The 25552-nt window shown below is 43.7% G+C and overlaps 1 protein-coding gene across 1 annotated transcript in view; it reads left to right on the forward strand.

Moving 5' to 3' along the window:
- Nucleotides 1–25552, forward strand: part of PSTPIP1 (proline-serine-threonine phosphatase interacting protein 1) — a 50153-nt gene that overhangs the window by 22815 nt on the left and 1786 nt on the right. Inside the window, exons 4-14 of the mRNA XM_048317420.1 lie at nucleotides 8697–8731; nucleotides 9680–9786; nucleotides 11667–11729; nucleotides 12777–12875; nucleotides 14543–14588; nucleotides 15412–15491; nucleotides 17778–17876; nucleotides 18424–18520; nucleotides 21491–21575; nucleotides 23088–23158; nucleotides 24344–24441. Coding sequence (XP_048173377.1) covers nucleotides 8697–8731; nucleotides 9680–9786; nucleotides 11667–11729; nucleotides 12777–12875; nucleotides 14543–14588; nucleotides 15412–15491; nucleotides 17778–17876; nucleotides 18424–18520; nucleotides 21491–21575; nucleotides 23088–23158; nucleotides 24344–24441 — 880 coding nt within the window. The remainder of the gene's footprint in view (nucleotides 1–8696; nucleotides 8732–9679; nucleotides 9787–11666; nucleotides 11730–12776; nucleotides 12876–14542; nucleotides 14589–15411; nucleotides 15492–17777; nucleotides 17877–18423; nucleotides 18521–21490; nucleotides 21576–23087; nucleotides 23159–24343; nucleotides 24442–25552) is intronic.

Genomic DNA, 25552 nt, shown 5'->3' on the forward strand with positions numbered 1-25552 from the left:
AGTTTTATAGCTTGGCATGGAGGGAAGGCTGAATACATGAACAAAGCTGTGCTATGGAGCTGATTTACTGTGTTTCCATAACCCACACCTGGCTGGGGAGAGACCAGCTCTGCACTGATATTTTTATCAGAGAAAGTGTCTCACTGTGCCCGTTCTGAAGCAGAGAGGACACTTGGCTCTTTCTCATCCAGCATCCTCTGTTTAAGGAATTACACAGACAGGCAGTGAAGGGCATTTGTCTGGAGCAAACACAAAATCAGAGAAAACTGAAGTCTATTCAGGGCTGGAACAACTAAAGAAAATGAAATGTTTGGTTTTAATGCCTTAAAATTGTTGAATTTTCTGTGTCTGTGTGATCTCCTCCGTGTGAAGTTTCTGTTTGTTTATATGACATTGATTGCTGGCAGCAGTTCTGCTCCCAAGGTCAGTCCATCAGGGAAACTTGAGGGAGGGAATCTATGTACTACCTATAGTAGGAAAAGCTTGAAAGGACTATGTTGCAGCTGTCCCAGTGCATTTTTCCAAGTGTTTCCTCTTTATAGGGCTCCCTATTATCATCTAGCATACTGGGTCCTAATGGACTTACAAGTACTTGACAGGCTGAACAGGGCTGTTCACACCTTCAAATGCAGCTTTGGGTAGCAGTATTTCTTAAAATCTAATGTATTTGTACCTAAAACTTCCATTTGACAATCACCAGAAAAAGAAGTAGCTTCCAGGTTTTTTTGCAGAACATTTTGCAGACCTTCCTGTGCCATGCTATGTGGCAGAAGAGCAGAAATTACTAATTTTAAATCACTCAGTCATTTTCTTGCTAATGCAAAATTATTATCCTCTAGTCTTAAATTTAGCCATCTTTTAAACATCTCAGATACTAAGGCTTTCTGTCACTTCTGGGAAATTATTTCACACCCCAGTAGTTCTCAATATCAGGAGGGTACCTGATACCCTTTCAAAAAATCGATAAAAGGAACATAAAAAATGCATCCACAAAAAACACCCAAAACCTTCCAGTATGAGAGAATTCCCAGAAGATCTTAAGAGAAACAACTGTAAGGCCCAGGTTGATAATTCAGCACAGTCAGGATAGCACAAAACAAGGTGCAGGGAATAAGCACAATGAGTAAATAACAAGCACCAGAGCAGCCTGGAGAAGTCGATGGCAGACTGCACCAGGTAGTGGCCATTGCTGCAGAAAACAGTTCTCTCCCAAGCCTCCCCTGTATTTTAAAAGCTTTTATTTTGAATTAAAAAAACCCCCGACAATTTCAACATTTTTTCAGGCTTGCCCCTTCCCCCCCCAAAATTCTGCTTCAGCTGGAGCAACTTGCTGAACTCAGCTAAATGTATAAAAAGATTTAACTGCCCTTTTTTGTTCACCGAGGACACAGATGAAGGAATATGCTGCTGACTCAAAAGGAAGATTGTAGGGAAGGCTTACTGGAATGTAACAGCAAATCTGGGACCGCTTTCTATTGATTTAAGAAAACTCTAGCTGACAGCAGCCATCAGGATCCCACCCTAGAGCCCTGGGCTGTTCCCTCAGCATGGCTCCAGCTCCTCTTATGGAGAGCTGGCCTCTCAGGGCCCGGCCCTGCCCGAGCCTGGCAGGGACAGCTCCAGGCCAGACCTCACAGGACACTTCAGTGCCGAGCCCCAGCAGTAACATCACGTTGTGACCTGGCCAAAGAGGATAACGTGGAGTGTCTGCTGTGGGCTCTGCAGATCAGAAACGTGAGAACCACGCTGACCTCAGGTCTAGCAGGGGACAAGATGCGAGCACTGCTGCTGGAGGTGTGACTGACAGCCAGGGCCTCGCCGTGCCTGTGCACAGCGGGGTTGGAACTGGCCGTGGGCAGCCCACAGGTGCAGGAATGTGTCTGACAGCACCAAAACCAGCAAGGCAGACACGCTGTGTTGCAGTGGGAATTCTTGCAACTTGTACAGACAACGAGGCCCGTGGAAAAGAAATATAAGGACCAATTATTGGTAGATGTTTTCAGAGAGATGTTTATTTCTCCAGCTGCTCGGGCGCCGACTTGGCCAAGAACTGAGCAATCACGGGACCAGAGGGTTCTTCCCGGGCAGGGGAACACAAAACAACCCATGGGGAACGAGGCTGACCAGGGAGTAGGGAAACCCCAGAGGCCCTGTTCTAGCCTGGGACCCCTCTCCCAGGACCACGTGGCAGGGGTCAGGAACCACAACAACGCTGCACCTTTTATTTCTAATTTCTTAAAAAAGCCAAGATGGGGTTTCTAAAAGAAGCTGGTGCTGGACACCATTGACACAGCAAGCAAACACTCCAGCTTCCAGCTCGAGAAACAAAAGTTAGGGAACTAACAGCCAAAGGACACCATCATTCAGTAGTCCAGCTGCTTGTTCTTGCCAAAAGCACTGCAGCTGGTACAAACCCCTTCCCAAAGGGAACGGGGAGATCCTCTTCCCAACCCATGGCACAGCTCTCAGCAGTTGCTACAGGCCTTGACAAGCTCATTCCAATGCACAGAAGGATGCACACACTTCAACCTAAGACTGCAAGAAGGATCACAGAGGCTCAGACTAACCCCTTCAGCTTAATATTCTGTCCCCAACAGTAGATCCCAAGGGAAGAGTAGAACAACAGGGCAAGCATATGAAGATATTTCTTCTAAATAATCTTCTAGCCATAGCAATTAGTAAGTTCATAGGATGCCACACCGGCAGCAGCTTTATATGGAACAGCCTCCAGTGTTTTCTTCTGTCTTGTTCTTATTTAAAACCCGAAACATTTTAGTATCCACTGAGTCAATAGGTAAAACAATGTATGCCTGTTATCCCACTTTTTAAACTAAAAAAATTAAATCTGTATCACCATTTCCTAGTCTCCACTCATAAAAGAAATTATGAAAAGTTGATTACAAACCTAGAGCCATGTTTTCTTGGCAAATGACAGCTTACAGCCATATCCAGCAGGGGAGAGAGAACTACAGGTTTTGAAGTTTAAACTGCAGTATTTGTACTCTCTGTGGTGCACACATGGGAGAGGATGTACAGAAACTGGGCATTTTCAGCCAAGTTACAGACTGAGATCATATTTGCAACTGTTTGCTGGGAGTGTACACAGCAATGATGCTTCTCACACTAGAGATGATTCCCAGCAGAGCTTGTGCCTTTAAGAGGAAACACCTTTCTGGCTGCAAGGTGACTGGGAATTTCCACACAGTGGCTTTGGGCAACTCTTCAGCACAGCAACATGAAAGCAGAATATGCTACAGAGCCCAGTTCTCAGATACATCCTCAGCTTCAGCTGAACCAGGGCCTTTGGGAACTGCTCTTCTGTAAAATAACTGATGTAAACACGTACTAGCTGGTTAAATTCTGTCTAGAATGACAACAGCTATTTTTGTCATTTGCTCTGCTTGTCTTTTCTCATGTATATGATTTCCTACATTTTTCATCCATTTTTTTCCACTACCATCTCCTTAAGACCTCGGGAAAGGGTAGTTCCTTCAAGCCCATATGTGCTCTTCTCTGCAATGCCTGAAATAGAACATTTCGGTGAGTGTAAGGTGAGGGCATCTGTAACAAAATGCCAATTGCTGCTTCCTGTGGATAAAAATAGTGCATCTGTCACTTAATATACAGAATCCTCTGTATTATTCCACACAAAGCCAGCATTTTTGAATTGAAGCTAAAAGTCAGTTTGGAAGGTCACATCCTTCCATGGCTGGTTATTCTCCATCCAAATGTTCTGAACCCACACAGAACGTATACACTAGTTCTTTGAACTTTCAGGACTCTGAAAATGGACCTAAGCCTCTGCTCAGTCCCCATTAAATTTGATCTAGAAAAGCTCTCTAGTGATGAGGACAGGCATTTTTGAGCGGTGCTGCTCTCTTTCTGAGAGATGTGAGGAGATTTAGTTTTATGTTAAAGGTACAAAATTTGCTTTGACTGTTTTAACCTTTGATTTCGATAGCACAGCTCATTCTGGAGCCACAAGGGATCTAAATTGTTGTCTATGGACACAGATTTACAGGGAGGACAAGGAACATGGAGATGTCTTCCTGTTTGCTCCCCTGCCACAGCAAAGTCTGGGGTGACGTGTCTGTGCTCCCAGTAACCAGCCCTGGAGTGCTGACACAGCCCCCTTCCCCTTCAGTTCAGGGCTGCTGCCATTCCTGACACATCCCTGGAAATATCCAAGCACCCAAATATGGATGTGGACACCCCACAGCACGTGAGGAACCCTCCACACAGGTTGTTACTTCTGTGAAAGTCCTACAATCCCAAAGCTGTCACTGAGCCCAGCCTGGTGCACAGTGCAGCCTCTGCAGCAGCTCAGATGACAGCTCATGTGGCTCCACACCACAGCCCAGCTGGAACTTGGACAGAAATCCTTCCAGCTGCACTGAGGGGCATTGTCTTTGTGTTTATAGCTCCTCTGAGAACAAGAAAACATCATGGCAAAATTAATTCTTCAGTGTTTTTGCCACATGCCCACTAAACAAGGTGAGACATGATTCTCATGTGAAACACTGCTGTGTGCCTGGCCTAGGACTGGGTAGTGACTTCGTTACTTCCCTGTTAAAAGAGCACAACTCCTCTCCCTTCATTTCTTCTTTGCAGTGAAGACACAGGTTCACACATAATTCCCAGGTGTGAATTATTAGAGACCAGATGATTCTGGACATGTCTCCCCACACCACTGGGCTTCACAGAAGGAATGGTTGGTAATACCACATTGGGTCTTCCCTGTGTGCCAGGAGGAAAGGCAGATGTTAATGGTGACCTCAGAGGGGACTGTCACTGCAGTGGCTCCACAACTCTGCTACCAGGATCTAAGTTACCGGAGGCTGAGGGTGGACAGGATTGCTGGGAACTGGTCTGTAGAGTTCATCTGGCACAGACTTCTCTCAGTTTCAAGGAAGGGTATTTTTAAAAATTACAAGAACAACTGAAAATTGTAGATCATACCAATGTCAAAACAGAAACCTACCAGAAAGGAAGGTGGGGTTATTTCACACTTCTAGTCACCAAGCAAAGGTAGAAAAGAAAGAAAATTAAAAACGATCTGTGGTTTTCCGGTTAGAAGGGCCTGTTTTACCTTCCTGTGTACAAGATATAAGGGGACTCTCTGAATTACTCAGTTAACCCAGTGTCTAAAGGCAAAGTACTGGGAAAAAGTGTCCAAACTATCAAGCTTAAAGTTGAAAAGATTTAGACAAAATAGTGTGGTGCAACAGTGTAATGGTGAGTATATCTGTCACCTAGGCACTGCCACTGCCATGGCTCTGCTAATTACATCTCTGGTGCCGTGAAATTCAGCTTTTGATGGCTGTGAAGCAGGCCAACAGAGCAATTCCTGAGGGTGCTCGTGGCACAGAGGACTGCCCAGCACAGCTCAGTTTTTCAGCAAAAACAAGGTCCAAAAACAGAGAGAAAGCATAAAAAGCCAAACCAACCCGGTAAGAATATTGTAACCACTAGATGGCAAAACCCCCTCGAAGTTGCTGCAGTGGCTGTTGCACAGGCTGTTTCCTCTTATTCCAGATTCAGGCACCCCTGTTTCTGCCCAAAATTAATTTCTGACAAATCCAATCTTTAAATGTACAACAGGGAGTCGTTTGACAAACACACAGAGTAAATTCGTGTGCAGCCTTATTTTCAAGGAGACACCTGCAGGATTCTCCATGTGGGGGTGCCCAAAGGGAAGGCTGGAGCTCTGTCTTTAGCTGGAGTGATTTAACAGTATTCCAGAATGTATGTGGAAATCTCAGAAGTGGGCAATTAAAAAAAAAAAAAAAGAAAATAAAAGAAAAGGAGAAAAAAAAAAGAAAAGAAAAATTAGAAAATAAAAAGAAAAAAAGAAAAAAAAAGAAGAAAAAAAAGAAAAAAGAAAGAAAAAAGGGAAAAAAGAAAAAAGAAAAAAGAAAAAATTTTAAAAAGAAAAAAAGGAAGAAAAAAGAAGGAAAAAAAGAAAAAGAAAGAAAAAAAAAAAGAAAAAAAGGACAAATGGTGTCAAATTTTCAGTTTTGCTTGAATTGTTTTCAACCCCAGGTTTTCTAATTTATCCACAGGACAAACACAAAAAATCAGTTCTACCAGAATGCTAAGCAGCCACATCTACTGAGGGTAAAACACTCTTTCAGAGTGTCCAGGAGAGTGAGATGTCCTCACTTTGGATGCCTCAGAGTAAAGCCCACATCAATCCCATTAGAAAGCCAAACCCACCCAAAAGCAATAGGTAATAGGTGCTGTACATCCACACCAGCACAGACAGAATTAAAACTCATTCGTGTATCAGCTGCAGGAGTCACTTCCATTAAGCCCTGTGAAGCACTGAAATATTTCACTGATATAATCAGAACATCCAGGAGCAAATCTATAGCACTGCTGCTGCAGCCCAGGAGTCGTAAAGGGAGTCCTGATGGATCCACAGGTCAAAATTTGATTTATTTATTCTCTCCCACATGTATAACTTGGCATGATGACATATTTGCTGCCCTCTTAAGCCTTGTAAGGATGTGGGATCCAATTCACTGATTTTAGAAAAATATTATAAAAATAAGGAAGGAAATGGCTTAAGTCTATTTCAATCTACTTGCCCCAGTCAGCAGCTGTGGAATTGGCTGGACAAATCCTTCATACAAGGAAGAAAAAGCCAGAGATTTCTGAAAAGGCCATTAGAGATCATGCAGGGGACAAATTGATCCCTCTTTGGGTCACAGCCAGATGCATTATTACACCAGAGACCCCTTTGGCCTTACAGAGAGCCAGGAAAAGGAGAACAGCTCCATGGGTGACTTGTGACCATGAACTGCTCTGGTAGCTCAGGTGCCTGGAAACCAAAAAAGCAGCAAATTGCTTTTGTCCTTGATATATACTGAGAAAGCTATTTTTCATTATCCACTACAGCAATTTTGCCAGTTTTTGCATAACTTGAATCACCAACAGCAAAGGGAAAAAAATCTCTGAGAAAAATAGATCAACACAGAGTACAAACAGTATGTGCAGTTTGCAAGTGCCCTCTATTTTTTAAATTCCAGTATTTACCTGTTTCAGGCATGAAGTTGTTAGCACATTCCCCACCTCCTACTGGAAATTACCCACTGGAAAATAAAATTTTATTCCTTGTATATATTTATTTTTTTAAGATAATCCATTAGATCTTTTAGGTGAGAAAAAACTATCTCTGCCACTGATATTCAACTTGTCTTTTAATGTCAAGCTTTTAATTAGCTGGAATGAATACTGCTTGTTTCCTTCGTGGTGTGAAAATTTAGTTTCCACCCAAATTTCACACCTAACTTTTTACAAAACAAACCTTCAAATGTGTAAGTATTGTTAGGAAAACACTTAAAAATACTCAATCTAGAATGCTCTCCCTGACTTATCTCAAGAGATTCACCACAATCTAGTTGAAATCTGAAAAAATTCAAGCAGCTCTTCTTTCCTCTTTGAAAGCCATTTCCTTATATTTCTACAAGCTTAGATCTGGGATGGGTTTCCAGGCAGTTTTTGCTGAGGACAGGCCCAACCTTTCCCCTCGCCTGTGCATTTTTCTTATGCCTGGCAAGGCAGCCTCACTGCTGGGAGAGCAAGCTTTGATTAGGAAACAGATGTCCAGCTTAAATTAACACAGGGCAATTAGGATCCTTCCCGTGCCTCATAAGGCTCCCGAAATGGCCCAAGAGATGCAGATTTCCCTGCCCATCTGCGGGTGCACATGACTGGAAAATGACAGCAGTCTCCGAGTAGCCAGGGAGACTGGAGGCTCTTCATTCATCAGCTCTCCCCCTGGGCTCCTCCCTGGGGCAGACCAGGTCTGCATGGAGAGCCCAGAACGGATTCCTTCCAGGAACAACAACTCTGGGGCTTGAAGAGATTATTTCTAAATCTGAAAAGCTTCCAAATCACTCAGCCCTGGCTTCTGTGTGCGCAAATGCCCTGCCAGCCTGCAAATTCAGAGCTAGAGGAATTTATTGAGTTGAAAATGCCTTTTACACACCTTTTGCTGTCTCTTCACATCTATGCTGCTATCTCTGGTGCCTTCTGGAACTGGACTCTGCCCTAGTCAAAAGACAGGACATCAGTCTGTGGTTCCCTCTCATGCCCCTCTGCAGCCCTACCACTGAGCGATGCGGCTGCCGGATTTCACGGCATGCTTTATTCATCGTGCCGTGCCTGTGGGACGTGGCAAGCGCCGGGCTTTGGTGCGGAAGGCAGCAGCGGTGCCACACGGGGGTGCTCGGCAGGCGCGGTGTGGGCGATGCTGCGGCGCGGGATGGGGCGCCGAGGACGGAGCGGGGCCGCATTCAGCGCTCAGGGACGAGCGGGTTTCGCTCCACCCTTCAGGCTACTGCTCCAAAACCCCAATTCCCCCCGGCCGCCGGCGTTTCATTCGTATCTACTAGCAAGGTGCAAGGAGAGAGGCTGTTAACATTCACGGTCACAAATACAGTGCGACTGAAAAAGGGTGCACAGAAGGAATGGTGCAATTCCTTGCTTCATGGACCGTTTTATTGCATTTCCTGATGGTAACAGATTGATGCTATTGTGCTTGTTAGCATGGTCAGCTTTTATTACGAGGCTGTTAAGGGGTTTTATCTCTATGTGGATCTTTGAGGTTCTGAGGGAAAGTTTTTTTCCCCGGATTCACAACACACCCTTAGAAGGCAATACTAAGAAAGTGTCTTGTTTCTGCCCCACAGCACACTGAAGGCAGCATTCGAGATGCTCAAGCAACGTAAGTATTTCCCTGTTCCCTTCTGACCTAGGAAACACAGGCACCCAATGTGTTCATCCTGTTCCCCCCTCTATTCCCAGCTTTTTTATCCCAGTCTGTAGTGTAAAGAGTGGAGGAAGAGGGTGCCTGCTGGGCACTCAATCCACTTTCTGGTGGTGAAGCAAATGGCTTGTTCTTCAAGTAAATTTATCTGGATCAAGTCACAAGATATGAGCTCTGTTCCCTCTTCTGCAAACCACTGACACCAAACCAACTTTCTAAACATGCCCCAGGCTTGAGAAGACCCTTTCACACGCACAAAATGCAGCAGCATCAGAGGCAATAGGACACCGTACCTGGTCACTGGCACCTGCTGTTTACATCAAAACTCCCTCTTGAAAAGCAGCTGCTGGACTGGGGTATTTTTAGGGCCTGGGTGTGGGAGCTCAACATTTCTGGAAAATGCGGGGTTCCATTTCAGAGGCACCAAAGCTGACAAACGCAGAGAAGTTCCCAGCCATTTCAAACAGCACCAGCCAGGTGCTCTGAAATTCAATCCATCTTGGCTGACCCTTGGAAATTCTCAGCATGCAACCTCATCTAATGACTGGCCACTACTGGCAGCAGCTCCCAAGAGCAGTGACAGCCCAGCAGCACAGCCACGGCAAAGCAGACACAGGGATGATGGAAGTGAGATCTCCTTCCTTCCCTCTGCACCACAACTTCTGACCTTCAGCGCCAAAGGAAGGGGGACAGATGGGGTAAATGGGACCATGAAGAAACACAGTCACTCTGCTCTTGAACCCTCAGCAATGTCAGTGCACGCAGAAACAAAAGGGAAACCTTTTTAAAGGCTGCCCTGCTTGCGAACTCATAGGGCAGCCACATCACAGAAACATCGCCTAAAAAATGTGACTTTATCTTTAAAGACCTTTCCACTGACTGAATATGAATTCTGATTTGTTTTAGAAATTGAAAGTGTTGGAAACTCTCATATCCAGCTGTCAGTAATGCTGAAGGAAGAACTGAAAGGAATAGAGGAGTTCCGAGAAAGGCAGAAGGAGCAAAGAAAAAAGGTGAGAAACTAGAGAAATGTTGAAACAGATTGGGTCAATGGTCCGTGCTGAGGACCTTTCTCCAGCTATAGGGGGGGAATTCTGCAAAAGATGATAAAGCATTTCCAGCATGCCCTGTTCCCTCTATAGACGAGACTGTGGAACAAAAATCTCTTTCTGATCCCAGCTGGAAACAAAGTAGTGCTCTGAACTCAGGAACCAGAGGTTTTAGTCCCTTTTATTCTCTCTGGTGTAACTGCAGATACTGTTATTATTATTTCTGTAAGAACTTAATCCTTCCTTTTCTCTTTTTTATACCCTTGCCAATGGGTTTCTTTGATACGACCCTGCACAATCTACAACATGCGTTAAACAAAGGCGTAACACAAATGTTTAAAAACATGAAAGCAAATTAATATCATGCTGAATGCAACACCAATATATACTGAATAACAAATACATGGAATAAGTAGCATCTAGTTGATGTTGTATAATAAAAATTTGAGTATATTTAAGGCAATTTCACGCCCTGTGACCTTATCAAGCCCTAAGTCTCTTGAAAAATAGCTCTCAATAGAGACAGCAGTGGCCACTCTCACACCTTCTCTGGCTCCGTGGAGTTGAAGACAAAGACAGGACAGCCCCTTAATTCTGACAGCACTGAGTGATGGAGGAGTAAAATAAATATTCATTTCTTTGCTAATTTTAAACAGATGAAAGTGCATATAACCAGTATCTGGTGCCACAAAAATTTTGTGTCTACAAGCCCCTGACACACAGGAACTTGGAATAGCAAAGAATTCTGAATATGAAAGTGAGTAAAACCAGTGCTGCTATTGAGATTTGAGGTTGGCAGTGATCTGATGAAGCAAATAAGGCATTAAAAGACAGACAGTGGGCACCAGGTTCATTTGTGTTTGTACCCCATTCCCTTTGCCACTGGAATGTGCAGAGAGGCTCTCTCCTGTTGAGAAAAGTAAGCCTATAATTCAACTGGGAACAGTTTGAGGGGCCTGGAAAAAAAAAAAAGTAAAAACTCCTTTGGAATCTTAGATAAGATTTTTTCTCTGTGTAGTGTATGGCTGTGAGGAGGCCAACATCAGACATACTGGATGGTGTCAGCAGTTTTGGTAACCTCCCAAAATGCTGTGATTTGTGTTGTATTGTAGCTGCTCTCAAGACTGTGCTCAATGTGAAACAAGCATCTGGGTAGCCCTGGAGAGAGTTTTGTTTGAGCAGAATGTAAAGATTAAAGGAACTAAAGTCCGCCTGAAGAAACCCATCCCCTGCCAGTAGGAGCATATCTTATTGTCACATACAGATGGCCATACCACAACTAAAGCCATAAAAGAGAACCCAGCACTGTCCTTCCAACACTGCCCAGATGACTCCAGCATGGAAATCAAATCACAGTGAGCATAAAGTTGCCAGAAGCAGTGCAATATAAAAGAGACAGGAATTGTTTGTATTGAAAATGGAAAACTACCTGTGCTCATGTGGGTGAGACAGTGGTTCGGCCTGCAGAGATGTGGGACCAAGCTCTGGCACCAGCAAAGGAACCCTGCTGGCAGAGCCCGCAGCACTGTGACTGGGTGTTGCACTAGTTCATCTCCTTAAGACAAAAAAAGGGAGGAAGAAAATGAAGATCTATGTCCTCTCTGCTATTAATGGAAACCACCGAAGCAGAATTATCTGGGATTTTTTTTTTACCTCGCACTTTGATGCTCTCTGTATCACTCAGAAACCTGTCATTTATAAAAGCAGAGTGAAGTAATTTTCCCCACAGGCAGGTGGCCTATAGAAAGGCTCTGACTATGGCTCTCCTACTCTGGCTGCTGGAAAGGGGAGGAAGAAGTCCAAAGCAAGAAACTTGTGTGGTGACTTGTGTGTGTTTCTTACAGTATGAGTCTGCAATGGAGCGTATGCAAAAGAGCAAACTGTCCCATTATAAGAAAACAATGGAGGTAAGCAAGGAGGGCTTGGGCAGGTTTCCTGATACAAACTGGCTCCACTAAAATCTGTATTACACGTACCTCTATTTAAAGAAAGGTCAAAGCTGTGTGAGTGTGGAAGAGTGTGTGTGAGAGAGTGAAGATGTCATTCCTGCTTTGAGGAGGAAGCTCATCTTCCCTGCTGCACCCACTGAAAAGTCTCCAGAGGGTTAAAATGGAATGAACGGTGCCCCAGGCCAAACAGGATTTCATTCTTTCTAGGCAAGGGTACTTAGAAGAGTAAATAGAATTTGTCAGTGTGTGCAAATACAACTTTAAGAACAGCGAGTGAATCTTGCAGGCAAGAGGAACCCTCTCCAGCTCAAAAACTTGCATGTACAGAAACTATTGGCAGCTGGGTTTGGTTTCCAATGGGCAACTGCCTCTAAAGGAAAGTAGTTGCAGACCTGTCAGTGCTACAGCTGGAAGCGTACTAACAATTTTTTTTGAAATGTGGTTGTTCTAAGTGCATCTCTAAGATACATAGATATTTTGGTGCAAATAAAGATTTCTCTTGCTTCTGAGAACTACACCAAGACTGTTGCCTGTGGGGTGCTGGCTCTGCCTCATAGCTTGGAGCAATGGGCAAGGCAACACGCTGACTTCAGCCACCTGATGCTCCAAGTCACAGGGTAGAGATGACAACCCACCCCACGGCCACCCTGGGAATGCAGCTCCTAATTTCATCTCTTTGTGGTTGCTCAGGCAGATACCTGATGCACCAGTGGTAGAGCTGCCTGTGCATTCCTGACCCCTGCAGGGAGCTGCAGTTGTACAAAGCAAACAATTTCAGGGCTGCAGGAAAAGGACACGATCTATGCTGCCAGCTCCTACTCCAATTTTTCAGTTCTATTTTTCTATCTCCTTATGGTGTCATTGGGATTTTTTTCTATTGCCCAAATTGGGCACTGACTTGCTCCCCCAAACTGCAAAACAGAAAGTGCCTGGAACATCCCAGTGGGGGGAATCCAGCCTTGTTCCCCCAGCCAAACCCTCACGTTTGATTTCATTTCCATGCAGTCCAAGAAGACCTACGAGCAGAAGTGCAAGGAGGCGGATGAGGCCGAGCAGTCCTTTGAACGCACCAGTGCTTCAGGCAACCAAAAGCAAACAGAAAAGGTACCTGAGATGACAGTGCTATTTAGAGGGAAAACTGGGGGGTTTACCTTTCAAGGTACAAGAGAATACAATTAACCAACTATTCTACAGGATGCCAGGGGCTGCTTTGTCTTCAAATTAACCCCACAGAATCCTCTGGGAAGGGACTAAGTTATCTAATTAATTTATCCCAGGCTGTGATCCAATTGTTCTATGAATCCTGGGAGGAAACTGAATGAGATTTTTCTCTGAAATTATTCATTAAGCAAAAGAAACAAGTCAAAAATATGTCATGCAGTTAGTTTTGCCTTTTGGTCTTTTACACTTAGTAGGCATAGCATCTTACATTAAAATGCATATTTTTCCTCAACATTTTTCTCCTTATGGTGAGTTTAATTTCAACTAAATTTACAGACTCAAAAATAAATCGTTGGAAATTAAGGCACTGCAGTCCTTCCTTGCATCGTCTTGATACTTGTAGCTGACAATTCACTAACTTTTAATGGGAACATTTTACAGTGAAACAGATGGAGAAAACAAAATAAATGAACTCCCTTTGGCTCGATAAAAATCAGTGCAGTGTAAGCAAAAGGATCAAAAATCATCTCAAGGAGTGGGGGGGCAGTGTGGAGACTCTAAAAACAGCATCAGAACTTTACATTTTATTTCCAGCATTCCCTAATCTTTGATGAGCAAACCCCTGCAGCTTAGCTGCAAAGAGGGGATGGGATCCCGGCCCTGCCGAAATGACACCAGAACATTTCACAGCTTCAAGTGGCAGCTAAACCTGACCCAGCTCCTTTCATGCAGAAGGATCTCAGGGTGCACCATTGCTGTTTCTTCCCTGCACATGCCAGCACGTTGGGAATGCACAGAGGCAGCTTTCACAAGCTGTTTAATTCTGCTCAGCATTTGCAAACAGTTTGGGCCAGGAAGCAAATAAGAATGAAGCTTCTGTTCCCAGCTTACTACACGTTTCCCAGCCAGCTGTGATGAGGAATATGATTGTAAGAACCCCCACCTGAGCCTTGTCTTCAAGGGCAGGATGGAAGAATGTTTACACTGATGTCTAGAGCAGTGCATTACTGTACTGTCATCACCATCTGTGCAGAAAGACCTGCGAGTACAGACCTGTCAGTGATGGCTGCTTTTTCATTTGCTAAAAGCTGCAGGTTTTTAAACAGAGAAGTTCTACTTAGAGTGAATTTTGCTTTTAGGCTTCTGAGTTGTTATGGGAAATAATCTGGCATTTGCAAAGTATTTTAAAAGCTGTGTGCTTTTTATCTGTGTACTACATGAGAAGCTTGAAAGATGAAGAATTTTAACTGCCATTTATTTCTGCTTATAAATATCTATTAGAAAAGCACATCAAACAATTGAGAAAAACCAACTCAGCCAGCAGGCACAGCTTCAGGCTGGATCATGCTGGCTCTGAGCTCCTACGGCAGGGATGTCTGGATGGAAAGCTTTCCCTCGAAGTCATTGGACCTACGGCTGCACCTGGGAAATTCTGGTCCCTTCTCCATAGCACACATTCAACATACCATGCATAAAGGGGGGGCAGCCAGGAAGTGCTTGCAAGTTAGAGCCTTTCCCCTAGGAGGGAAAAAAGAGCAGGCACAAAAAACTGGGGCAGAAGCAAAAATATCGTCAGAAATTAATTTGGGGTGTTTCTTTTCCTGTTTCAGAGCCAGAACAAAGCCAAGCAATGCAGAGAGGCAGCAAATGAAGCAGGTGATGCTGTTTGCAGCTAAACTATGATTCTTCTCAGCAAAGATCTACCAGCACAGGATTTTGATAGAACACCATCCAAATCACCCAGGCTGTCTCCCAAGTCAGGGTTCCCAAAGTCACCTGCCCAAAGACTAATGAAGAAGCCTCTAAAGAGCAGCAACCTGACAGTCATCTGCATTCACGGTCCTTTGTGGAAATATCAGTGCCCTGCTTTCATTAACGAATTTATAAACAACTTCCTTTAGGGACTTCACCCAGGGAAGAAAAGCTCTTCTTGAAGCAAGTTTGAGAAAGCACAGTAGACATTCAAATTGCCTGGAGACAGCCCAAACCAGATAGCCCGTCCCCATGTGCGTGAGCACAGTAGTGATCTCCAGCCACAAACGTGTATGCCCAGGACAGGCCAGCACACACCTGAGCTGGCTCATGAGCTCAGGCTTGTCTCTCCCTACTCATGGAAGAGCTTACACCGAATCATGTGGCTTAGCCGGCTGGCTTGGAATGGAAAGAGCCTAAGGATGCTGAGTGCCCAAGCATGGTCCAGGCTCTTCATCTCTGAAATGCATTATCCCTACTGTAAAGTTTATAAATGATCTGCAAACCATACAGAGAGAATCCTTCCCTAGTACATAGCTACAAAGAAAAAAACCCAAAGATTATTGCGCCCCGCCAGTTCCAAGCTCAGACATTCTTGTGATACTCAAGCAAACCACAGGCCTGCAGCGTAGAAATCACAGTAAAGGCCTAATAGGAAGAAAGAGAGAAAGGCTGTATCACTTTTACCTGACTGTTGGGTTTCTGTTGCGTGTGTCTGTGTTTACAGAGAACGTGTACAAACAGAACATCGAGCAGCTGGATAAGGTCAGGACAGAGTGGGAACAGGAACATATCAAAACCTGCGAGGTAAACATTGACTTTTGCAGCGATGTTTGCACACTCTTTATTTTATCTGATTTGAAGATTTCAGTCTAAGGCCTGAAATACCATCCCAAGGGTTTTGGTGTTTGCTTTATGTGGAGTCTCAGTAGATGTCTTTGCAAAATTACTGCAAAAACTAGGGCTTACTTAGACATAGCTGCTGCTGTCTCACTGACACTCTCCTTGCTTGGTCAGCATATCTATGTAAAAATAAAAGAGAGGAATAAGTGCAGAGGTGGGAGAGGTGGAGCAATATATGAACAGGTACATACCCCAGTCAGTCTTTATGTTTCATAGCACTTGAAATTTACCTGCAAGAATATTTGTCCTCTGCCATGGAGTAATCTTTCAGTTGAAAGGTGGTGGTGGTAGAGAAGTCTCTATTTCCATTTTGTTGAGGATGGACCAGGAGATTTGCACTTGGCTATTAAGTTTTGCACAACAATTTACAGGAACTGGTTGGCATCCAAAGCAGCCACCCATTTGATCAGAGTAATCCTTCAAGTACATTTGCCCATCTGCTAAAGTCTGATTTTTCTATATTTACTTGTTGCAGGCTTTATTTCCACATAAAATAAAATGCCAGAAGCATAGCTTTCCAGTTCTCGGCTTCCTCTTAAATATTCCCTATCTGAGAGGACTGAAAAGCCCCACAACTGGCACAGACATTTCCATAGATGCATATTTTCTCCCTTCTTAAAAAGCCAACAAACCAGTGAAGCATTCCATAACCTCACACTCTCATTTTGTCCCATATGGTTAATCCTGACTAGCCCACAGAGTTTGTGACCTGCCCACTGCTTAATCCAAACAGCCATTCATAAAGGAAGGACATCTTTAATGCCGTCTTTCAAAAGTGCTTGTAGAGAGAAGAACCGATACTTTTGGTTTTTTGTATTTTTTTTTAAACTAGCAGTTAGTACAAAACCAGCTTAAAATCCTACACTTCTTGGCTGCATAGTGGGGAATCTGGAAGTGCTGGGGTTGCTTAGATCTCTGAGTGCTGGACAATCATAGCCTGAAAATGTTGGCTGGCAAGTGGCAACACCAAGGTGACCTTTGTCACAGGGGCTGTGCCACATTGTCATGAGATGCCCAGGTTCTCCAGCAACACGAGGGATGTGTCAAACACAAGACCCAGCTGTGCTTTTCTGGGTGCTAACAAGGGCTTAAAAGCCCAGAGTCTCTACACTTCCCTCTTGGACTAACAGCATTTCCTGACAGGACATCATTTACCTGGAAAATTCCCAGTTGGCTCTGGTGCTCTTTCAGCAGCCTTGAGGGCCACAGGCTTTCTGTTCAGAAGGGTATTGAAATACTCATTCTCCACCTGGCAGGTTCTCTTTAAAAGCTTTTACTCTCAGAAACCAGTCCCCACAGCAGCTTACTCCCTTGACAGATTCCCTTTTCTGGCTTTTTTTAGTCAGTAAGTTATTAGATGGCAGGCAGCATACCCAACTGAGTGTTCTGCTGAATGTTGTATACATTTGGGGTGTTCTGGACATAATTACTAGCAAATGGAGATGGAGACAGATGGCTGGAAGCATCTGAGCTTTTCACACCTCATAGAAAACCAAAACCTGATGTTCTACTTAGTACAATGTAGAGATCAGAGCGATTTAGGTTTTTTAAAGTTTTTAAAGAAAGGGTTTATCTGCCTCTTCCCCCAAATCAGTTCACACTTCTCTCTCTACCCCCTTCATTCTTCCTAAGCAGTGCAGCAACATGAGGAAATCAGACAGATGAAGGAAAGGAGTAGACTCTGAAGACAGAAAAATGCCTTCTCTTTACCACAAAAATATCTTAGATATGCAGACTCAACTCCAGAGAGCCTCAAGTACTTTCAGAAGAGAAAAGTTTAGAGACATTTTAGATGACAGAGGTGGATAGTTTTGGCTCTACCTCTAACATGAATACAACCCTTTCATGCCAGTACTCTACTGATCTGTTAAACATCAAGATTTCCTTCAGTGTGATGGGCAGACAGGAAGGACCCTGACTCTGAAACCCTCAACAGAAGAGGTAGCAGTCAAATCCAGACCTGGATTCCTCTCCCCTGCTTTGATTTTGTCTCTAAAACATAACTTTAATTTGGTGCAACCAATTAGAACAAATTTTTGAGCACGAACAGTAGATGTAGTTTCTCCACTAACTGAAAAAACATCCTTTACAATGGGGCCTTCAGAATGGGTTTGCATCCCCAGCCCTGTCACAGCCTGCAAAGTAAATAACTCGGTATGAGGCTACATCAGGTTTCATTTTTGGCTTTAGGTCTTCCAGCTCCAGGAGTGCGACCGCATCACAATCCTGCGGAACTCGCTGTGGGTGCACTGCAACCAGCTCTCTCTGCAGTGTGTGAAGGATGATGAGGTACAGCCTGGCTTGCCCTTCTCTGCAGTGCTGACTGTGTCCAGGGGAATCTCTCACTCCTGTTCTCTCTAGATGTAAACCAGATGCACGTCTGGATGCAACACAGTGTGTGTCACGCTTGGTAACACTCACATGTGTCCTCCTTGGTTTGTTGGGGAATGCTTTTTGCTACCAAAACACTCAGTTGAGTATATCTGGGTTCTGACACAATTTCAAAAAAGGCATCCAGTCATGGCCTCAAAACTGGAAGATGTAAAGAATACACTACATTTGACTTTGAATGGCTGTTTCCTGCTATTAATTTCTTTATTGCATTGAAAAGTCCTGGGCTGCCTTCGTCCTCCTCTCTTTGAAGACTATCCAGAGCACAAACAAGCAGGTGTGTTTACAAGAATATTTGTACAGGGGAGAGGCTAAAGATCAGCCAGGTCAGACATGTATCAAGTATAAAGTGTCTCTTAAGGGGAAAATTACTACAAGAGCATTATTTGTTAATTCAACGTGAAATGTTAAAAGTTAAATTAAACTCTTGGATTCTGTTTTGTAGCTGTATGAAGAGGTTCGGGTCAGCTTGGAGAACTGTGTTGTAGAGTCAGACATAGACTACTTCATTAAGACGAAAATGACAGGAACACAACCTCCAGGTAATTATTCCTACTGGTCTTGTCAGATGACTTGTGCAGCACACATCCTTTGGAGGTGAAACCAGCTGGAGGAGTTTCTGCTCCAACTATTTTTTCCCACCTGCCATAGCTCACTTCCCCCTCACTGTGCTGCCATCGCTGCCTGTGTGGCACTGTAAGTGGGATAGTGGAATGATCCAGCTTAAAAATAACCCTCCAAAGAAGAAAAAACTTGTTTTGGCTTTGCAACCAGGCTCATTTCACAGTGCAGCTGAACTGACACTGCTAAGGAGGTGGCAAATTGCCTTTCAGAAATGGCAACTTCAGCTTCCTGCAGTGGTGACAAGACAGAAGCCAACTTATCATGTAACTGCACCCCAGGGTCCCTTGACAGAGGTGCTGTCTCTTCATTTGCAGCACAGAGAAGACCCAGTTTTCTATTCTGTTCCACATGCCCAGTGGGGAATAACAAATTTTCTGCTCTCAGAAAGTTGTTTGCATAAGCCAAGACTTTGGCTGGGGGAAATTCTGAATGAAATTGGCTCTGCCCCAGCACACAGAAGTGCTGTCAGGTTCACAGGCTCTGCCCATTCAAGCCAAAGCTGCCTTTTCCTTGACTTCAATGCTCAAAACCTCTAGGCTGAAATGGAGATTGACACAGCAAGAGGCAAGAGCAGTTGCAAAATGAAAACCTGCTGCTCCAAGGTAGGAGTTCTCCAAGCACTCCGCAGGAAAGGAGCTGTCTAATATGTCACGTGGCCCAACCACATCCGAGTACTTCAACAGGCAACACAAGATAGTTACAGGCTGCTTCCAGCTCTGGGCAGCTGCTGCAGCAAACAAAGACTTAGCTGATGTCACAGATCTCTTCCTGAAAAGCTGAAAAGATCTCTTCCTCTAGTTTTTTTCAATCTGTGCAGATACTCTCTCACTTCCCCTCACTGCTCTAACACCAAGTAACATCAAGAGAAAATCCCCTCAGCAGTCCACAGAGCTTACTTACTTTCAGTCAGAGTGGGGAAGAAGCTATACTAGCACAAGAAAATTTTATCCTGATAAAGCCCTTCCATGCTAGGAGTTGTACAGGTACAAAATCAGCTGCATCAAGGCCCCAGCCCTGGGGATAATTATCTTGTACCAGAACAAGTTCCACCCCTTTGATTTCACTGCAGAGCTCAAAGCTGGCAGGAATTACACCCCAGGACCTTCTTCAGCAGAGCTGGGTGCTGCCACTAAGTCAGCACTGAGCTTTCTGAGGCCTGCTTTTCACTCAGCCTTTGTGCCATTACTCCTACGATGATTAAAAATTGGGATTTGGGGAATTTTTTAAAACTAATATATTGATACTGGTATACTGGATGCCATTTTGCTGCTATAATTAGTCTTCTTCACATAGGGGATTTAAATTCACAGATACAGGAGAATTTACCCGGGAAAAATTACATTTTCAGCAGCAGAAGGGAGAACTGTGCCTTGCAACAGTGTGAAAGTTCTGTATACTAAGAAATTTGTGATTCTCAGCTAGATTTTTTTGGTTTTGGTTTTTTTTTCCCCTGTGTGAGATTTGTCATTCTCCAGTCACCTAGGCAATTTCTATGAAAAGCTCTTGGCTATGTCAGGAGTCATTTCTAATAAGAACTAGGTGGAAAAAACCCTTGAGAGCTTTATGAAAGGCAAAGAAAAACCTAACTTGTTTTTTTGTTGTTTTTATTTTTGCCACCTTCTAGAAGATGATATGTTCTGGAAGCAAAATCCTAATATCTCCATAGCTCTGGCTAATGAGTTTGCACTGTAGCACATGTTGATCTGTGCTATTATTTGCAAAACGCAGGAGGAAATCCACGTGTAATTCTGCATTGTGGGGCAGAAGACCTTCATCCTGATCAAACCTTCTTGATGGTCTTACTCACTTCCTCTTCTAACCAGTCTTACAATACCCTCTAGACTGGAAACTGTACCAAGGTGACAATCCAGAAGGGCAACAGGAGACCCTTAAATTGGTCAGAAAACTCCCTAATTACTGTGAGTCCTATTTGTAGGGATTCTTCACACTCACTAGCTCTATGTGCCTGCTCTGCTTATTATCTTGGCTGACGCAGTGTGAGAATGTCAACATAACCTTTAGCCCAAGTCCAATGTCTTTCTTAACTTGCTGGTATCAGGGCTGAGATAAAACAGTATCACAGACTTCACTCTTGTTTGTTTGGCTCTCACACCAAGCAGGCAGAAAGGGTGTGTGGCCACCAGCTGTAAGCAGCTACACTGGGAGCTCTGAGATGACAAATAAATCCATCTGTAACTATTTCATCTGTAAAGTTAGATCTGGAAATGGTCTCAATTTCACCCTTAACGACACCATAGGGGAGAGTGAAGGAACTGCAACGTAAATGTGTTTGAGAGAACAAAACCCAAGTATCTCTGGGTAAACAGCAAATAAGCTCTCAGGAGGCAGATCGGGGAGATATGAAAGGTGGGAAACACACGAGGAAATTGCTCGTTATTGCTGCAGGCAATAACACTCAGATATCTCCCCAGCTCTGACAAAAATTCCTGACTGGATACATTGAGGAAAAAAGAAACAAAATGTGCTGCAGCAAATTCTATCATGCACACAGTCTGAGGCTCACAATGACCACACTCTGCCCCCCTTAAATCCTGAGCTTTGAGGAAACAGAAGAGCGAGCCATGGAGGAAACTGCCTTCCTCATAGGGTATTCACAGCTCTTCGAATAGGGCCTCAGGCCCCTGGCTGTGCCCAGCTTAGGCTGAGAGTGCCTTGCCACCAGGGACTTGGCTGTTTGCAGCCACTGCAATGGCTTTTCTCAAGCCCCCGGGTTCCCCTGAGCTGCTCCAGCCACCCTCCAGGTGAGGGCAGACGGGTGCTGCACTGCAGTTTGCTCCAGCAGCCCCAGGTTGCACTCTGGCAGAGAGAAAACTGTTTTCTCACAGTGTTTCCTGTTTGAACATCTCATTTTTATTGCCCTGTTGCAGATGCAATAGGGTATGAGAACTACTACAGCAGAGAGCCCAACAGGCGCAGCAGCAGCCCCACCCAGTCCTGTGGGATGATGAAGAGGTGAGTGGGAAACTTCAGTTCCCAGGTATTTCTCTGTATCAACAGCCATGCATGACGACAGAAAACATGACATGGAAAGTTATTACTTCTTTCTTTGTAGCAAGAGGCAACTATGTATCAGTAAATGTGACTTGACAGAAGAAGTAAAGGTAGTAAAATGGAGTCAGAGTAATTTTACCTAGTGGGAAGAGGAACAGGGGATGAGTTCATCACACAATTACTCAGCTGGCAATGGGTAGCAGTTACTTGTTTCCTCTTTCCTAGTGAGTCAGGGCACGTAACAACAAAACCAGTTTGTTCCAGGGAGGGTGAAGGCTGGGAGCAAGGGCTGGGAGAGCCGTCCTTCGGGACAATTCCTCCAGGCTTACGGCACCACTCAGCTGAGCAGAACAAAGAGCTGCTCCCTCTATGTGGATCAAAGGGAAAAACACAGGGCAGAAAAACTGATTAGGGAGGCAATTTTCCTTATTCTGATCCATTCCTGTTGGTAAGTGTTAGAACATGGATGCAGTTATATCAGCAGAAGAGCATGGTGGTTCTATTGGTTTAAATATTTCATACTACAGTGGCTAACTCACAGTGGGGAGGGCATCACAGTTAAAGCAGAAGAGATTTATAATTCAACAAGCCCTATGACATGGCAAAGACAGAAAGCAGGCTGTGATCTCCCATTTGAAATGTGGTCCAGGCTTGCCAGTGAGCTGATCAGGGTTATACACAATACTTTGTTTTTCAGTTGGAAACTGGACCTTCTCTAATAATGAATTCAATGCTGCATCCTGTGCAGTTACATCAGACAATTGTACTGCCATTCAGAATACAACTGTGAGCAGCATGGGCAAGGAGCCTAGAGAGACTCAGCCTGAATCTTTCAGGAACAGTTGAGATAGGATATCCATTTTCCAGAAAAACTGAATGCTCACTAGCTGAAAAATCAGACCCTTTAAATACGCCTTAAGCATGCAATGCTATTTCTATCTCTGCTTGAGAATCATAACCCATTTTCTCACTTTACTTAGTCTTCAGTACCCAGCTGTGATATAGGAAATAACTAGGGATAGATTAAAATAAAAATTCACTTAAACTCACAGCTTTTAGAAAGGCTCATTACAGAAGCTCTGTATTTTAAAATGTATCAGGGTTTTCCTTAAGCACAAAGAGATGTTAATCTCTTATAAACAACTGACAATTCTCATAATTTTAACATTGTGAAATAATTGGAGTTTCACACCACGAGCCTTTGGCCCTACAAAAAAATATTATCTGCTGCATTTCATGCACAATTTAGTGATGGTTGATGGTTCAATATACTGCTGCATTTTTAAAAATACATTTTTAATGGAGGATAAATATATCTACAGCATAAATGAAAATAGAAGGCCATGGGAAGAGGTGACATCTACTTGGTGTGAAGCAGATGGAGGGAAGGCTGAGTCAGAGAGCTGAGATGAAGGAATGCTCATACCCAGGCCTGTTCACTCATTTTGATTTTGGCTTCTCTTGGTTCTGCAGATTCTCTGGACTTCTGCATGGGAGCAGTAAAAACAACACGGAAACTGCCACTCCTTCAGCCCCTCCTCTGGGTATGCTCTGCAGGAAATCAGTTTACCAGATGTGTTTGTTTTAGATCGTGTTGCTAAACCAGGCTTTGACACAGAGCAGAAATGCACAGCAGATATTCACATGCTGGCAGGCAAGAGTAGTCTGGAAATGAATTTTGCTTGGATGTGTATTAAACAAATTTCCCAGCTTAAAGTGCCAAATAATCCATAGACTCCATCTAGGCGTGGGGGACTGTACATTCAGAGCAGCAGTCTGACTTAGATATTAGTTTTCTCCTTGTGTTGAATAACTACCACTAAAAGGCCAAGAAAATACATAAAATTTTTAACAGACCAGGCATTTGGCTTATGAATACAAATATCCATCTCATCTCACAGTTACACTGTTGTCTTGTAATCCTTGTAACTAGGAATTTATAAGATGATATTTAAAACACAGTGTTTCGACTATGTAGAAGGTAACAGTTTGACATTTTTATTGGTTTGATAGTAAACAAAAGCATTTTAACTGTAGTTCTTACCAAACGAAAAGTTGTTTTCAAACAGCTTTAAAATCAACTGCCTCTGTCAGACCTGCCTGCTTGGGCACCCAGAAACAGAGCCCAGACTCTCACTTGCTGCATTTGGTGCTCAGCAGGGGAAGCTCCCAGACAGATGCCAGGAAGAAATAAGGAATTTCGCAATTATAACAAACTTACTAAGCCAAAACAACTGCAAAAAAAGTTATGTCCATGACAAATAGCTGTGTGAGAACTATAGAAACCACTGGAAAATGTCGGTGACCCATTGGCACAGTATTTTCCATTTTTCTCAAGGGGAAAAAAAAGCCCTATGTGAGTCACTGAACTGCTAGAATTTTATACCCCCAGTAGCAACATTTTTAAACCATTTTAATCAGACCATTTCCCTCCTTGGATTGTGTTTCACCAGGGTAAACATTTTTCCCAACCTGGATGAGGCTGAAGCTAGTTTCTGACCTCCCACAAAGTTCAATGGGTGTATTGTCATTCCATCAATGGGGGACAGTTTTTGTGCAACGCTTTACCTACAGTTCACAGCAGCTTTTCTATACATGTACATCTCCAGGCAGAGAGAGAACAGAAACCCTTGTATTTGTGAACTCTTGCATATGATCCCACGCATTTATAAGCGACTGAACCCTTTGTTTCTGTGGTGGGTATTTCTTCCTTGTTTTTTTCCTACCAGAAAGAACAGACGGAGTCTATGCATCCATTTTTGTACATGAAAAAGCTGGGATCACATCATCACAGGACTACAGAGTACTTTATGACTACACAGCCCAGGTAAAAAAAGGCTTCAAAATAAATACTTCATAATGTTAGATTTAAAATAAATGATACTGATTCAAACATCTTGAAACTGTAAATTCTGTGAAGGAGATATTACCATCATTTTACAGCCAGGGATATGATTTGTTTAGCATGCTGGCTCTCCATGCTGGAGGGGACTAAATCCCACAAAGGACATTCTTTCCCTATACTTCCATGTTGCAAGTTGCAGAATCACAGTGGATGTGCTTCATCTGCCAAAAGATTGTTAAAGAGAACAACCTGCATCCTTAACTGGGATATTGAATTCTCCCTGACTCCAGTCTTAACTAGGCAGAATACAATTAGTAAAAGGTTGTGAATGGACTGGTTATAAATATTTGCTAATTCTGATGGACTCCAGAACCTGGACTCCAACCCCAGTTGCTTTACATGTCAGTTTAAAGGTTCCTTTTACTAGCTTTAGATCAGCAGAAGAAACAGCATCCAGGAGGTCTCATGTCTCAGTGCAGAGAGAGCCTCACACCAAGGGACCTGCCGTAAACAGCCAACATTGAAGAAATGTGACAGTGACAAAATAGATAGCCAGATAAATGATGAAAACAGAAAAAGCTCAAAAGGAGCACTTGCCCTTTAGTGCAGCAGTATTCCAACACCTTTTATTAGATGTTGGGGTTTTTTTGCTTAATTTTAAACTTTCTTTTATTATTTACCTGAAATTTCATGCAAGCACGGCTGAAAGCACCTCACTGTTAATGGCAGTTCCCCTAAGGAGACTACTGGATCAGCTCATTACTCCCGGAGTCACCTTAAAACTATGCCACACAGGGATTTTCCCTGCTGAGAAAAGAGCCTGTTACTACCTTTAGTATATGTACATTGAGGCCTCTCATTTTTTGAGTCCATTCTTACCTACTCAGGTGCATTAAATTTAGTTTTAGCTGACACGTCAAACATCTCTGGATGTTTTCTATTTACTACACTGTGGGTAGCAAAGTGGTTTCCTATGGAAAATAGGGCAGCACCACTGAACACTGATAGCTGCCTGGGAGCTCGGGGAGAGCTTATTTGCAACTACTGCATTTGTCTGGGGATGAAAGTCACTGCTGTCGAGGAGTCACTGTTC

Source organism: Corvus hawaiiensis, chromosome 13 (genome assembly GCF_020740725.1).
Source record: "Corvus hawaiiensis isolate bCorHaw1 chromosome 13, bCorHaw1.pri.cur, whole genome shotgun sequence".
Lineage (NCBI taxonomy): Eukaryota > Metazoa > Chordata > Aves > Passeriformes > Corvidae > Corvus > Corvus hawaiiensis.